At 38.8% G+C, this 15,781-nt stretch overlaps 1 protein-coding gene across 9 annotated transcripts in view; it reads right to left on the bottom strand.

The window, feature by feature from the left end:
• Positions 1 to 357: 357 nt before the first annotated feature.
• NUDT14 (nudix hydrolase 14) overlaps positions 358 to 15,781 on the bottom strand; it is a 60,160-nt gene continuing 44,736 nt past the window's right edge. For all 9 annotated transcript variants that reach the window (XM_083836566.1, XM_083836570.1, XM_083836572.1 and 6 more), the window contains exons 4-5: positions 12,536 to 12,773; positions 358 to 1,993 (exon numbers count right to left, since the gene is read on the bottom strand). In XM_083836566.1, coding sequence (XP_083692692.1) covers positions 1,753 to 1,993; positions 12,536 to 12,773 — 479 coding nt within the window. In that variant the 3' untranslated portion in view covers positions 358 to 1,752. The remainder of the gene's footprint in view (positions 1,994 to 12,535; positions 12,774 to 15,781) is intronic.

Here is a 15,781-nt window from a genome sequence, read left to right on the forward strand (position 1 = left end):
CCAGCAGCGTCCTCACTCCTGTCCCAACATACACACACTTGGGAGGCAAGACATTATTTATTATCCATATTCTACAAGCTTTTAAATGCCTCAGCAGCAATTGGGACACATGGTACTAAACCCTGTAAGGATGCAAAGCATTGCAGACCCCACCCTGAAACACCTTATACTGTAGATACATCAGACAGATGAGATTTATTTACTTTTCACAACTCGGCCATCAGCTCTGCGGACCAGGCACAGCTCTATGCGATGTGTCTGCACTCTCACAGAGGTGTCTGACTGCCACAGACTGCGACTACTCCTTCTCCAGTGACTCTCCCATGAGCTTTCCTCCCTCTCAGCAGAACAAGCAAGTACCAGTTTTAAAGGCTTTTTATTTATGCATTTGTTTCTTAAACACCTTTTTAGATCCGCAGCATTTTCAAATCACCTGGCAGACATGATTGCTTCCAGCTGATCCGCACTGCATTTATCCCAGCCGCTATGTGAAAGTTTGCACATTCTTGGTACTCGGCATCTAAAAATACCTTGTAGTCCTACAAGCACAGATAATGTAGTCATCTTAATTAACATTAATTCAATGAATTGCATAAACAACTGCATAATTAAATGTCCAGACTTGATTCTCTCTCATTCATGCTATTAACAGTTTTTCACATGACAAATAGTCCACATCTAAACCATGCTGATAGAATAATATACGTTCCAATTAGACCACTTTATTAAATCAAATTGCGTTGCTCAGTGTGTCTGTGCAGGATGCACGGCCTTCGATGTAAACTGCACAAATGATGATAAAGCCTCTCATTAAAGCACTTCCGATGGTTGGATTTCAAGGAGCGCTATCTAAGAGGTAAGTCTCATTCTTCCCATTTTGGCGATAAGGAATCCGAGACCACAGAACACCTCCGAGAAATCACTTGCATTAGTCACCTTGGAGTCAAATGAAAAGAATTTGGCCTCTCAAGTCCTGCTCTAGATGACAAAGTTTGATCTAATTAAGCAACTATTATCCATACAACAAACAAACAAGCATGTGTTCCAGTCGGAGCCCCCACCATTCATCCCCATCCCGGCTGCTCAGCATTCTAGCGGGCGCAAACGGAAGTACATAGCCATACAGCTGGTCTATAGTCTGAATGACACATTAGCAGAAGGATTTACAGACATGTTTGCTTATGAAATAAAGGTTTGCATGTTCAGAAATGCAAATGTTTTCTCTCTGGTACGGGAGCTACACATCACAGAGAAAGCTGCTCCCTGGAAGCTGTGCAGAGCTCAACAACATAGTTAGGATATCTGTAACTAAGTTTGCTTCCTTCCCCCCCCCCCCCAAAAAAAAAAAATTAGGGGAAACATCTATGAGAACTAGAGTGAATACACAGCTACCAGACCCTACAGACAACAGCAAAAGGCTGGAACAGCAGCTGCACTGAGGCCCTGAGTATCTCTTCAAAATAGTGGTAGAGCATTGCCATAAAAAAAGAGAAGAGGGCACATTTATTAGCTTTTGAGTGAGAATCAACATTTGCCTCTCAGAGACAAACCGTGGTCTCAGAGACACCCATTACTGTTCTGCTAATGATGGAAATTGGGTGAGGATTTTACTTCAGATTTCACTTCCAAATTTATTTTGAGAAAGATTTGAGAACTCTGTGGTGAGTTGAGTTGATCAAGGCAGGCAGATTTGCAGTTTTTTGTACCCACAACCAGCAAGAAAGCTTCTCTGAAAGTCACAGTGCTTTGATCTTATTTTTTTGGCAGCTTGGGTGCTATGTTGGTTTGGAACCACATGAAGCTGAAGATGACGCCCATCGTCTTCGGGAAAGTCTCATCATAAGCAAACTTCATGGAGTCTTCTAAAGGTATTTCTACAACTTCAATCAGCTCTCCTTCCTCAGGCTGGCCACCTCCTTCAGCAGTTCTCATCTGGTCTGTTACTTCTGCGTAAAATAACGTCTGCCTAGAACCTGTCACACCAACTCCAGACCTGGAAAAAAGCAGAGAGGAAACTTAGTTTTAGATAAAAATATGGTAGAGCTAGGTACCTGGAAACCTGGATCCTTAACTTGCGTCCCTAAGCAATGCCAAAATACGTCCTTACCCTCTGTTAATGTAATTGATTGCAACTTTCATGCTGAAGTATCAACACTTTTGAACACAGCTGCATGTGAAATGCTTCTGTCTTCAAATATATTCTGCAACTTTGGGAAAATGTTAGCTTGAGGGAAGATGATAAACTTTTTTTGAAATTGACGAACAGTTGTTCTACGTATACTGAAGTCAACAGAAGTTTTTCTTCAGTTGATCTTGGTGAGAACAGGACTGTGCCATGACCCACAGAGATCTACGAACAACAGAATTAAGCTCCTCAGTGTATCTGGATGCTATTATGCTACATTCGTTTACTTGTTGTTACACAAATATTTAGAGTTTTTACTTAAGAAGATTACGTCCATTCACAGCTGGAGTCCTCTACTCGTGGAATGGATAGATGCAAGAATAGAAAGGCAGCCTGAGAGTCTTTCTCTATCCTTCCTGAACTTTAGCCTTGACCCAAATGGACCACCATAAGCACGCATGTATCTGAAATAATTCAGTCTCCCTGCTAAATTTATTACAGTGGATTTAGTTATTTTATATTATGTAGTCTTTCTTCAGTTAGGCCACTTGCTGTGCATTATACTTCTTATTTGTTAATCCTCTATTTCCTTAGGACAAATTCATTTAGATATTTTAAATAAGGGATGAGTACATAACCCACTCATTTAGTCCTTCAAAAAAACCCTCGTTTTGTAATTGCAACTTCTTCATTTTGTATGATTACAAGTGACTTTTCATATTGAAGATGGATCCAAAGTTCACTGAAGTCAGAGAAAGCTGAAAAATTAGCCTCTAAATTATTACAGACACAGAGGATTCTAAGATTTGTAGCAGTGTTATGGTCCTAGAGTGTGCATCCGCGCTTACCCAATCATCAGTCAACTAAGTCTCCCAGCTAATCCAACATAAACCACTCTATACCAGAAGGTCATCATTTGTCTCTCAATTTGCTAAGAATGCTGACAATTTACATGAGGTAAAATGCAATGCATTTTCTCAGTATTATCAAGCAATGATATATAATGTTAAAGAGCAACACTGGAAATACCGATGAAGAGCAGACCAATCCCTTGTAGAACCCATCACTGCTGGCCATTTACGCTCTGGTCATTCAGTAAGCGGTCCACCCCAGTTTATTCACCTTGTTATCTGCCACTGAACCATGTGCTGCCCATTCCTCACTTCTGGAGTTCTGCCCATGCAAGGTGCCTCACTGACAGTACATATTTTGATGAAATAGTACAGTGTTTGTTCACTTTTTGGCTCTTTTCCTTCTTTTCTTGTGTGAGAAGGCAGACAGGATTTTATTTTTCTTAATCAACTGGAGAGCCAGATCTGCTTTCCTTTCTATACAGCAATACTTTTTCTTCTATTGTTTCTGCAAGAATTGCATTTTTAGTAATAAAATAAACATAGGAAGCCTGGGGTTCAGCAATTGTTCTTGGGTAACTGATACTAAGAAATAAACAGCAAACGTTAATTTATACTGCAAAATTTCCAACACAGAGAATGCAGCTTGCTCGTCTCTACAGGTACTGTAAGAAAGGACAGGACTATGCACAATATATTTAATGTTACATTATTTCTGGTAAGTATCAAATCTGAACTTCATCTGGGGTGCCCCACCTGGAGAACGAAGATGCTCTTAAATGGACTTATACCCATGTCCACTTGATATTATGCAAAGGTTATATACAAAAAACATAGACTTTATTTAAGAAGCCCTTCTATAAGGACTTTTTAGCTTGAGTATTTACAGTATAAATCTCCTGCTATACCACCTGTGACCATTTACTTACCAAATAGCTGCAGCTGTGGAAATCACAGGAGTTCACTTTCCACACACGTTTTCTTTAAACTAAAAGAAAAATGCTTGCTGTGTGGCTATAGCTTAAGATTCAGTTTCTTGTCACTGTAGCTCAGCCAGCACTGAGCGATTTCAATATGCTGTTATTTCATAGTGTTATTTACTCATACACTTATCATAAATCAGCATTGCTTTTCTTATGAACACACCAAGAGTGGCTACTATACTGAACACACTTTAAAGATGAAAGCACTGGACATCAAAGTCTTTCTTTGTTACGATGCCCAGAGTTAGGGCCGGTTCAAGTGGGGTTTCTCCATGTATGCTGGCATATCATTTGCCATGGAAATCAATGAAAAATTTGCAATAATACATAATCAAGACAGGACACAGCCGCATGTTCATCCTTTCTTATTTGATTACCTACCTTCTTCTGGCACAACTTTGCTGTGTGTTATGCATTAGAGGCTAGTAAGAACTTCCAAATGAGCTTTGGATAAAATCAAAAAGTGCTGATATTAATATTCATGCTATTCTATTCTACTTTTGCCCCAGAACAGCACACTTGACATTTTTAAGACTACTTATAATCCCCTCACTATTTAGATCGGTAACTTTGGAGACTGGTGTGTTACCTTATTTATGCACATATTCACTGCATTTGTTGTCTAACTACACGACTATTTCAACCTCTTCAGTAATAGGTTGACACAGGAACATCCTGTAATGCATTAAAAAAAAAAAAACTTTTCTATTTAATATTTCTTAATCGAAATACTCTGGCTTACTCTGCTACTTTTTGCACGGACCCACACGGAATGCCCTTTACTAAATTAAACGTTCTCCAATATTGCCTACTACTGTCTTTCACATTTCCAGACTCTTAGATATTTCTAGATTCTGCCTGTCCTTAGAAAATTGTCAAAAACAACAACAACAAAAACCAAACCCCAGTGCTATTGCCAATCCATTTGTCTTAGTACCTTTGTTTTTTATAGAAATGAAAAGTTAGCAGGTCTGTTGCTTTGAAACCAATCTGAGTCTCCATCTGGATGAAGTAATAACGTGATTTAAAATATACTTTTGAAAATGTGTATACATTTCAGCAGAGGGAGGAAGAGAGGGGAGTGAGAAAAAGCGAGTCTACCTGCTAAAGAGGCAACAGGCTACAATTATGTTTTCAGTATGCTTTCAGGTTTATCTGTCACGAGAAACTTCCTACGCTTTTGCACAATTATTTGCACTTTCTGAGCCCTTTGTTTAAGGAACATTGATGTGCCTTTATTCATGGTTTTATTACTTCTGCTTACTGCTACCTTCCTCTATCCTGAGTCTGTGACATATGTTTTTCTTTTCCCTAGTATTTCACACTACAAATAAAATGCTTTTGGTCTAAAATGAGTCACCTATTAACAGATTACAACTATATTCATTAGCTTTGCATCTGTGAAAATCACAGGGGTCAGCACACACGGACCACAAGTGATGAGTTTCACCCTGGGAAAACCACCCCCTGACAAAGGTGTCCCCCCTTCCAGCACAAGGGGGACCTGCTCTGGGGGAGGGCAAGCGGGGTCTGAACTCGCTGCACTGCCCCACAGCAGGACTTCAAGCTTCAGTCTCACTCTGCAGGCTTTGCACCGAGCTGCCCGGATCAGGCATGGCATGGCTCGTACTGACCCAGACCTACTCCACCTGGCTTGACTCAGCTCACTGTTCCAGATGTATTTTGATGTGCCTGCCTCTCATTTACCACTGTGGGACAAATGCAAATGATCTATACAAAACACAGCTCTGATTTACTCGTCCCTTTCTCATGAAGATACTCTGAGAAGTTCATAGTTATTGCAATTAACAGCTACGTGGCTGACAGAGACTCTTTGTCAAATCATTAGGGCTTAAGCTCACAAACCCTGTAACTTCGACAGATAGACTTAAAATCAAAATCTTTAGTAATAAACTTTAAGCGTTGCTTCAGAGATGGTAAGAAACCTCTACTACCTTTGACAGCAGCAAGTCTAAGAATGTAAGCATATCAAACTGAGGATACCGAAGCCATATGGTTTTCATCACAAGAGTAACTTCAATTTAAGTTTAATGCATCAAAACCAGACTGTATGCTGCTGTCCCACATTTCACTTTAATAAAATGCCCCAATACTGGGATCAAACCATGCTTTCGAACCTGTGGGCAACGCACTTGTAGGCAACAGCACAGCAGAGATGCAGTTTATGCAAAGTGCTTTTTCCTCACCTCCTGCCCAGGGGTGGGACTGGCTGGCAGGACGAGGCTGTAAGGAGGGTGTTTTATCTCTACTTCCCTCTTAGACCAGGGAAACACAAGAGACAGATTGTCACTGCAATCTGTCTTTGAAGCACAGCAATAGCAGCTATCACAAAGTCTTTGTTTAGCTCTTCCCTTTCATCAAATATATGAGGAAATATGCAGCACCTGAAACGGAGCTCACAAAACAGGACTTTTCATTCCTCAAGTCTAAGATCATAAGCATAAAATATATATTTTGATTACAGTTGGGTGGCAGAATCATAGTGCTTTAAAAAAATGTTTAGTAGTTCTCACAAGCTACAAGAGATTGAGTCTACCTCCTATGAGTGCCTGTGCTCATTAACAGAGTTTCAGCTTGAAATTCTTCTGTACACACATGCACATTTGTAAGCAGGGTCAAAATTCAAAGTGTGTACTCAAGTTTAACTTCCCCTTTTCTCATGTCCAGGTACTCATCTATGCAAATCAATTTTTACATTCAATATTTTAATTTGAAGGAACAGACAAACATCTATGACAAAATAAACAGGATTCATACTGTGCTCCTCTGCTGAAAGGTGGGGAACAAATAAACTAACTTGTAATTGGGAAGATGTATTAGTTAAAGTCAGATTTCTGACAGACAGTAATTAAAAGTTAAATCTCGCATCTCTTAATATTTAATAAATTATATAAAACTACTTTTATGTGCTCCTGTTAACAAAGAAATACATTTTTGGGTTTTAATCTAACATAGTAAATGTGAAAACCCTTAATGCAATATATCTATTTATAAAATGTTAACCATTTGGATGCAGTATGTGGATATATTGTGAATTCATAGTTCAAGTTTACATATAAATGTGACACAAATCTCTGATCAAGATCTATTTAGGCATGCCCCATGTAAACTGATGAACGGTGACATGCAGCTCCTATTGTCACTTCTTAGGACCTTTGTACAGTTCTGACATTATAAGCAGCAGGTGCAGGAAAAAAGCAGGGAAGTAATTAACATAAAATTATATTACATTATGCCATCACCCAACAGGTGTACTAGCAGGTGATCTTTCTAATTATAATGCACTCCAGCATTTTGAAGGCCGTTATTCTTTCTACATAATAACCTGTGAATACAAACCATTTTTACCTCATTGCACAGGGACTAATAGCCGTAGCACGGTAATTGGAACATCCAATATTAATTCTGTGAATGCCCTCCTTTGTTGTATACTTTTGGAAAAAATTCAAATGTAGGAAGATTAAAGTACCTATGTTAATATAGGTAGGCCCTTAAACTAATCCATCTGAATTTTTTACAGCAGGGTTGGGAACCTGCAGATCCTATTATATCAAATTCATATCCAAGAGTTTTGTACAACCAGTGAGAGAAAATGAAGATGGGATGAAGAGGAAAGAAAGATAAACCAGAGCCTCTAAGTAACCTTTTTCCTGACGCTCTAACATATTATCGAAGTCCAAATCATTTTATAAATACTCCTCAAGATGACCAAACATTTTGAGAACTAGAAGAAAATACTGTAAGTATCAATGACAATTATTATAACAACATATTTAGTAATAACAACAACATATTTCTCTGTCCCTGTCTTGTAATGAAACAAGTCCCAAGGAAGATAGCTGGAAATATTTCAACATAAGAAACTAACTCAAAGCTAAAATCCACATGGGATTCAAATCAAAAACTGCTGGGATACGATGACAGAAAGAAAATTTGTTTTATCTGATATACGAGTAAAGCTAGTTCACTTTCAAGTTTGTGCATTTAAGAAACCAAAACCGGATGAAAGCTCACAGGTTCATTTTAGAGCTTTTAAAAATGAACAATTTCACTGACAACCATTTTCAAGAAGTCCCAGTTTACAGTTACACCTACCATCCATTCAATTTTTGACTTGAAGCCATACACATAGCTGACTAGAACTCAACACAACCCTAAGTGTCAAAACTATCACGATGGAAAATGAAGTCTCCAAAAGTTGATTAGTTGCTGACAGAATAGAAAAAAAAATTACTCTAATTGCAAAATGAGGCTACTCACTTTGTGCCAGTCACAAAAGTAGCAATTTTTGCAGCCATGCTGAGAAGAGAAAACTCATCACAAGGGTGAAAACTATAATGTATTTTTCAGAATGATTCCTGCCTCCATCTACACAGGTGAACCACGTACACTCAAATCCAGTTTCTGGCTGGCATAACTCTATCATAGGATCAGATATTTCTGATTTTCAAAAATGTGAGTCCTCTGATCTCCTGTAATCAGGCCCCTCTTAATATATTTGTCTTTCTCATGCTCTGCCTCCAGTTCAGTCTCCTTCGTTCAGCCACAGCATGCTGTCTCCTTGTTGCTGGAACAATTTGTTCCAAAGACTCTTGCTCAAATAGCGTGCATTCTCAATTCCTGGCTTTCTCACCGACTCTAGCTACTCTGTGGATCGTTCAAGGTAATTATGTTGGAGATCTGCTTAATTCGGTGCCTGACTTCTATCTGATTAGTATCATGTCACAGGAGCTTTGACAGAGCTTAAAAATGGAGTCCAACGGCTCATTTGTTAATGCTTTTGAAATACCTGTAGCAGTATAGAAGTTAACTTTTCCAGTTAGCTGAGACACTTTAATAATAATAATAATAAATCCTCTAAAAACACTGCTGCAGACCCTGGTAACAAATATGAAGAAAATGCTATTTTCAGATTACCTTCAGTCTTTACTGCACCCAATTCTTGAGAACAGAGAGGAGTTCTGCTTCAAGTTTAGGAACTGTCCGCATTTCTTTAAAAGAATTCCTCTCCACCACAACGAATGTACTTTTCCTGAGTCCATTTACTTTTCAGTCCATGTTCTTTCCCTGCATTGTTGCTTCATCTCTTCTTCTCATTTATAATTGAGAAACTATTCCATTTTTCCCCCAGTCTAAGTTCTTCCTATGCACTGTCCATGTCCCTCCCCTTCTCAATCCATTAGCCACAAAACTGTATTTACTCTTCTGGCCAAAACTGCTTCTCCCTTTACATTTGTTGTGTCGTCTGCTTTCCATATCCTTCTGCCAGGTCTGCTTTTATTCAAGTCAGGCAATTTCCTTCTCATTACCATGATTCTAGAAATGGGTGTCATTAGGCATACAGGTCAACTCCTTGCTTTCAGACCGAAGGATGTATCACAGAAGCTCCTGCTTGTACGAAAGCCTTCTCACTGCATGCAATTCTCAGCTTTCATCTACAAAAATCTAATAGACTTAACTCGGTAATTCTGCATTATATTTTAATCAATATTTTTAATGGGGCACTTTTTGCATCAAGAAAAGAACAGCTAACAGATTTGTATAGAATATATGATGTGCAGTCAAAAAATTCCAGCTACAATAGGATAACGGCTCTTGTGGGTAGGATTAGCAACACAAACAATATAACTTCAATTTCTTAAGGCTTTGGATTCTGTCTAATGTGACTGTTTCATTAAGGAGCTAGGAAATCATGATATAGTTAGAAATTGAAGAAACTGTGAAATTGGTGCAAATCTAGAATGAAAATGGTACTCACGGAGTGGGTATCACTGTCGAATTGGAAACACGCACCAAAACGAATTCCACTGTGCACTAATTCAATATAATTCAATATTTTGTTTTAGGACTTGCATGTTGAAAGAGTGACTGCAGGTAGCAAAGCTGGGATGGATTATTTATGAGAAGCTAGAGATGAGTACTGAAATTCAAAATCATCCCAACAACTTGGAGAATTGGTCTGAAAAAATGGGATGCAATTCAGTGAAAACAAGTTAAAGGTCTCGTGTGTAGGCAGGAGTAACAAAAGCACACAGACAGACAGGCCTGCATTCAAAGAATGACAGTCCAGTACTTCTGCAGGAAATAGTTTGAGATAAGAGAGGCCTCATGGACCAAAGTCAACAACATAATGCAACTGCAAAAGACATCTTACTACAGCATATAAACAAAATCATCTGTAAGATTAGGGAAATAATGACTGCACTCAATCTGAAACTGGTATAGCCTCTATTAAAATACTGTGCTCCACTTTGGGCACTATGTTCTTAAGAAAGATGCAGACCAGATGGAGAGAAGGCAGAGGACAGCAGAAGGAATGATCAGACATCAAAAAAACATAGTCTATAGAGAAGCTTAAATCAACTAAGATAGCTTTTTATAGACAAAAATAAAATCAAGAGGAGACCTGTTCAAAGAAATGCATGGAAGGTGCAGAAGTACTTTGCATCCACTGGGAACAGGGTAATAAATCACAGACTTGAAATGAAGAACAGGAAATTCAGACAAGATATGCAGAAAAACCTGCTTATGGTAGGGACAGTTAGCCACTTCGAACAGAATGCTTGCAGAGGCTATGAAATGATTAGATTTTACGGAAAGCACAGATGCACATTTGTCAGAAATTATTTAAACCCTGATCTTTGGAAGAGGAGCAGTCTAGACGAGATCCTCCCAAAATTCCTTCCAATTGCATTTCCTAAGGCTTTTCTCTGACCTGCTGCAATGGAACAATTAATAATATAGAGCTACTATTACACAGATCACTGGGATAACAGATAAAAATAGAAGAATTGCATGATGCATTTTAACTATTGATGACATGCATGGTGCACTAATGTCACTTTATGTCAATGTCTTTGCATTGACACTCACAGCATGAAACAGCGTAAACCATTTGGAAAAACCTGTTACACTTAGAAAAAGCTCTGAAATTCTTATATGTACCATAGCCATTATGGAAAAAAATGTCCTCAGCAGAGCCTAGGGGGACCAATTATTTCCTGTCTTTGCATCAAATAGAAGTATCAAACAGATATGCCAGACTTTGGCTGAAGGAAGAGTAACAGGATATTGCTAATAGCAAGACCATAACATTTAGAATAAAATTTTAATACAGAATTTAGTAAGTCCAATAAAGAAACTGTAAAAAATTCATCTTTGATGCTTCAACCTTTCACATTAATCTGAAAAAGTAAATACTAAACAGGGCCTTTTGACTTCAGCATGGATCTCCATGGGCAGAAAGCTGTGCCCACATAGACAAAGCAGGACTGGGGGATTAACATATTAAGCATCCTTTGCGTGGGTCTCAACAGAGAAAACTCCAGTTGTATGCTCTCTTTGTAAGTCTCAGTGCAATTAAAAAAAAAAAATCAACTTATAAAATAAAAAAAAACGTTTATCAACCAAAAATGTGTGCTATTTTAGCAAGCTGAGAATCATTACTGTTGAGTCAAACTTCTATACTGACAGCTACAGAAATTATATTCTACTCTTCCTATTTTGTGGCTATGTGTATATATCTGTATGCTACAGCCCATCAGTGTCACCCAGCCTATGCTACACCTATGCTACAGACAGCTTTTTCTCAGAAATCTGGAAGGCACTTTTTCTTTCAGCAGAACAAACCCTCAATCTAGTTTCAAGGAGTTGTAAGAGACAGCTCCTGTGATTCACCCCTCCCCTCAACAGAAGCACTGCTTGTTAATCCAGCAGGAAATAACATTTGTCAGGATTGACAGCTGTGGATTTGTATTCAATTCCCAAATTAAAAACCAATGACAAGGCCTACTTCAATGGAGATGTCAAGCAAAATGAAGAAAGTAAAAAACCTGCTGCTTTCTCTGTAAAATACAAAGATACATATATTTTTGATAGCGATACTAAAAGCTGGGAAGGAGATAAAATGGGATTAAAGCTGCATGCAAAGTTTCTCCTGAGCTTTTTTTTCTTTTCTTTCCTTTTTTTAAGGAACTCATAGTTTTGTAATTTTCCTCTTACTCTTAATATAGATTTTAAAACACGTTAGAATCTATTTCAATAGCTACTTAAAATACTGCAGCAAATGTTATGTAGAAAACTCCACAGTCAAATCAGCAAAATATATAATATTAATTACCATTCAATTAAAAGAAGCATTAATTATGCCCTAAATATATGAAGAGACCAAATGGCACAAGCTCTTATATTTCATATTAATAGAATGTAAAAGCCCATCACGAGCAACTTATACCAGAACAGTAAGAATCAGAGGTGGAACAAGCCTGGCACAGAAAAGCCAGGCAGTTTTCTAGTGCTGTAACAAACTGCTCTTAAGAGCCCAATGCTACTTTTTTTCCAGTTCTAGCAATAGTTGAATTCTCACTTGGAATTCCATCCTGTAATTATCAGTTTTTCATTCCTAAATTCTTAATAAATGCTCCTTTTGCTTGCTGAAAATTACACCTTACACATACTTTCAGATGTCCATGTTTCTCCAACACACTGCTTAGAACATTAATTCACGTTCACTTCAGAAATCTGTGACACACAAAAAATGCAGTGTTTTTACTTACCTGTAAGAAGTGATCTTCCTTAGGTTTGTAACAGGAACACGATAGCCACACTCTTCTAAGATCTCCTCGCATGCAATTTCTTCTAAAGAAAGGTCTGGCTTGTCTACAATGCCAGCACAGAGTTCATATGTCACTCCTACCACAGCAGGTAAGGGATCCTCTACACGAGATAAACTCTCCTTGTCCTGGTTCTCAAAGAGTTGAGGACGATGTCTTTCTAGTTCGCACATGTAAACAGCTTAAAAAAAAAAAAAAAGGAAAAGAAATGTTTTTTGAGTTTATTCATATTAAATGGAAAAAATATATAACATATGAATTTTGCCTGGGAATTTACAGCCATCAGAGCATTGAGAGCAGCAAGTATTCAGTAGTATTATCTATTAAAATTATCACACTCTGAAAACGGACTGAAAACTTTAGAGAATAAAAGTTCTTTTGCCACTTCTGTAAATTTATTCTTTGAGCTCTATTTGTGCTTATATCATTTGGAATGAGTTCATGCACACCTTTAAAAAATAAAAAATAAAAATAGGAAGTTAGTTCATCCAAGAAGTCTACATCCCAGAAGCTCCTAACAGCTTCCACTTGTTGGGCAATGTGGATATCAGGATTTAATTTAAACTATGCAATTATTTTGCAGGAAAGTTGGGTTGTACATTATGTACCATGTGCACAATGATGAGTCTTTCAGCCTGTCAACTCAGCTGTTATTTAGAAAGGGTATGAAAAGCATGTATGTTTGTTTGAAAAAAAAAAAAAAAATCCTCTTTTGAACATATAGTTCCTTGCACAGATTCCTGTGTGGAGTTTGAAAAAGACTTCTTGAATTAATCTACAAACAGCTGCCACTGTAATGGACTCCTAAAGAAAGTGCAAATGCCAGATTTTAGCCCTCCTTTAAGCAAAACCTCTCGCTGATGTCAGCAGAAATTTTGCCTGAGTTAGAACTGCAGGACTGGATGCAAACACACAAAGAATCATTGTTGACAATTCCCGATCACGGTAACTTTAATTTACAGGTATAATTCCATTTAAAATGTCATGTCTACCCCCTTATTTTTCTTAAAAGGTTACCATGAGGGTGTCATAAACCACCCTGAATAAAACTATTTTAAAATCTGAAACAATTTTTATTCCATTAAAATATTTTACATCCATATTTCATGTATGTGTAACATGGTTTTCAAATGAGCTCACCCTTTATTTCCCCTTCTAAATCTTCTACAGCTGGCATATAAAAGAGCTCAAGTTCAATGGACAACCTTTTGTTCTTCCAGTTACTGCATTTAGCTCATTATTTCTTAAAACTGTGGTACACAATCAGATCCCTAAAGAAACAGTGTAAAAGTAAAGTAGCACAGTGACAACTTCTCAAGCACTTTCTGTATCCCAGAAATTGGTGCCTAGGCTTCTTCTGTGAGACTGCTTGTGACAACTCAGAAGGGTCGTACAGAAGACCAGCACTTCATGGGAGCTGTCAGTCTACATAGAAACATGAAGTGCAGAGTGCCCAAAAATTTAGCATTGTTCAGAACTCAAGACCTTCAAAGCTGTTTGTAGTAGGTACGCCTAGGCCCTTGAGATGCAAGCATTTAAGGAAAAAAGCCTCCAGTTTTAACTGAAAGACATGGTAGAGCTCAATTTTCTTCTTAAAATGCAGTAAAGAGGAGGACAAAAAGAGTAGTCAATGCAGAGTCTGAGGGGCAGATCCCTCAAAGGTGAATGTTGTTTTTAATCCAAAAAATTTTAAAAGCTGTGGCAATTATCACAAATGACAACTGCCTTTGGGATCTTGCTGAGATGAGCAGAATACTCTGAAGATTGTGTTGATTTGTCAGTACTGACATACCTTTATCAGCAAATACAGAAGGGCACAAAGCATACATTCCAGTAGAGGACTTAGGCACCAAACCAGGATGCAGGTAAGAGTGTGGGAACAGAAATATGAAACTGTGATTACAGTAACTCTCTGTTACAAGGCTGCTGAATCCCTGAAACCCATCCTGTCATTCCAGCAAGCACCTGCCATTCTCCTCCTCCCCCGGCACAACTGGGCTCCATGTGGATCAAAGTTACATTCCTGGAAGGACCCAGTCGAGCAGTCCTCCTCAGAGCAAAACCCTGGAATATGCCAGCACTCAAAGCACACTAACAGCTTTTCTCTGTAGATAAGGAAGAAAACAAGCAGTACGCGTCACTTCTTTAAAGGAGTCCAAAAATTAGAGAGTGTTCACTACAGAATCATGTATGAATTCATTATCACCACGCCTGGAAAGGTTCAGACTCAATTTCTGTCTCATATAGAAGCAAAACCCAGAAGGCCAAGTTGCCTGCTAATATTAGGGAACAGAGGAGTCCCCCATCTCTCTCCTGCAGGTGGAAAACTGACTGCACAGCTGACATGCCAGGGGACATAAAGTCGTGGATGAAGTATCGGCCTGTGGTCTGTTGGCTAGGGCATGCCCTTTGGGTGGAAACCTGGGACTTTCCTCTTTCTCATCACAGGTTGTCAACTTACTGCAAAAGCATCAAGAGTTCATACAGCAGAAACTAGAACCCAGGACTCGGCTGCCAGCCCCATGGCCCACCCACCGGTGCTGTGTCTGGTTGCTCTCTCTCGTCCTCTGATGGCTTATGCTACTTCGGTCAGACAGAGCCACTTCTTCACCACCAGGCAGCCTCCTCCGTCATCAGATGTATGCATGCAACCAGCAGCAGTGCAGTGAGGACTCAACCATCTACTGCTCATTAAGCGCCTTGACTAATTACCCTGGAGAAGCTCAGCTATGAGGAGTCTCAGAGTGGAGACTGTGGCAGAACTGAGGTACTTGCCCTTCTTCCTGCAAATGTGGGATGAAGGAAGGGCAGCTCAACTGAACTGGTCAAATAAGATGGTAACAGCTATTCAGAGCAGTCTTTTTAGATGACCCGTACAGGGATTTGTTTGCTCCTGCTAGAGAGAATAAAGTAACAGTGTGGACTTGGAGGGGCTAGTGGGGTTTAGCTGACTGGGGAACGTGATAGCTTCCATGTAAATTTCTGATTTCTCTTTGATTACACCAGAGTTTAGTGTCTCCTGAAACAGAACGTGGCTTATGACTCAAATCTTTGATACTGCTTACTCTGAGTCAATGCAAAAACAAACATCACAATCCACTGAAAGGTCATTATTCTTACAGTGAAAAAAAACAGGGCACATGTCCATAGGTACTAAGGCTAGCCTTACCCTAGAACATACAATTTTAT

Source organism: Anser anser (assembly GCF_964211835.1).
Source record: "Anser anser genome assembly, chromosome: 5".
NCBI classification, from domain to species: Eukaryota; Metazoa; Chordata; class Aves; order Anseriformes; family Anatidae; genus Anser; species Anser anser.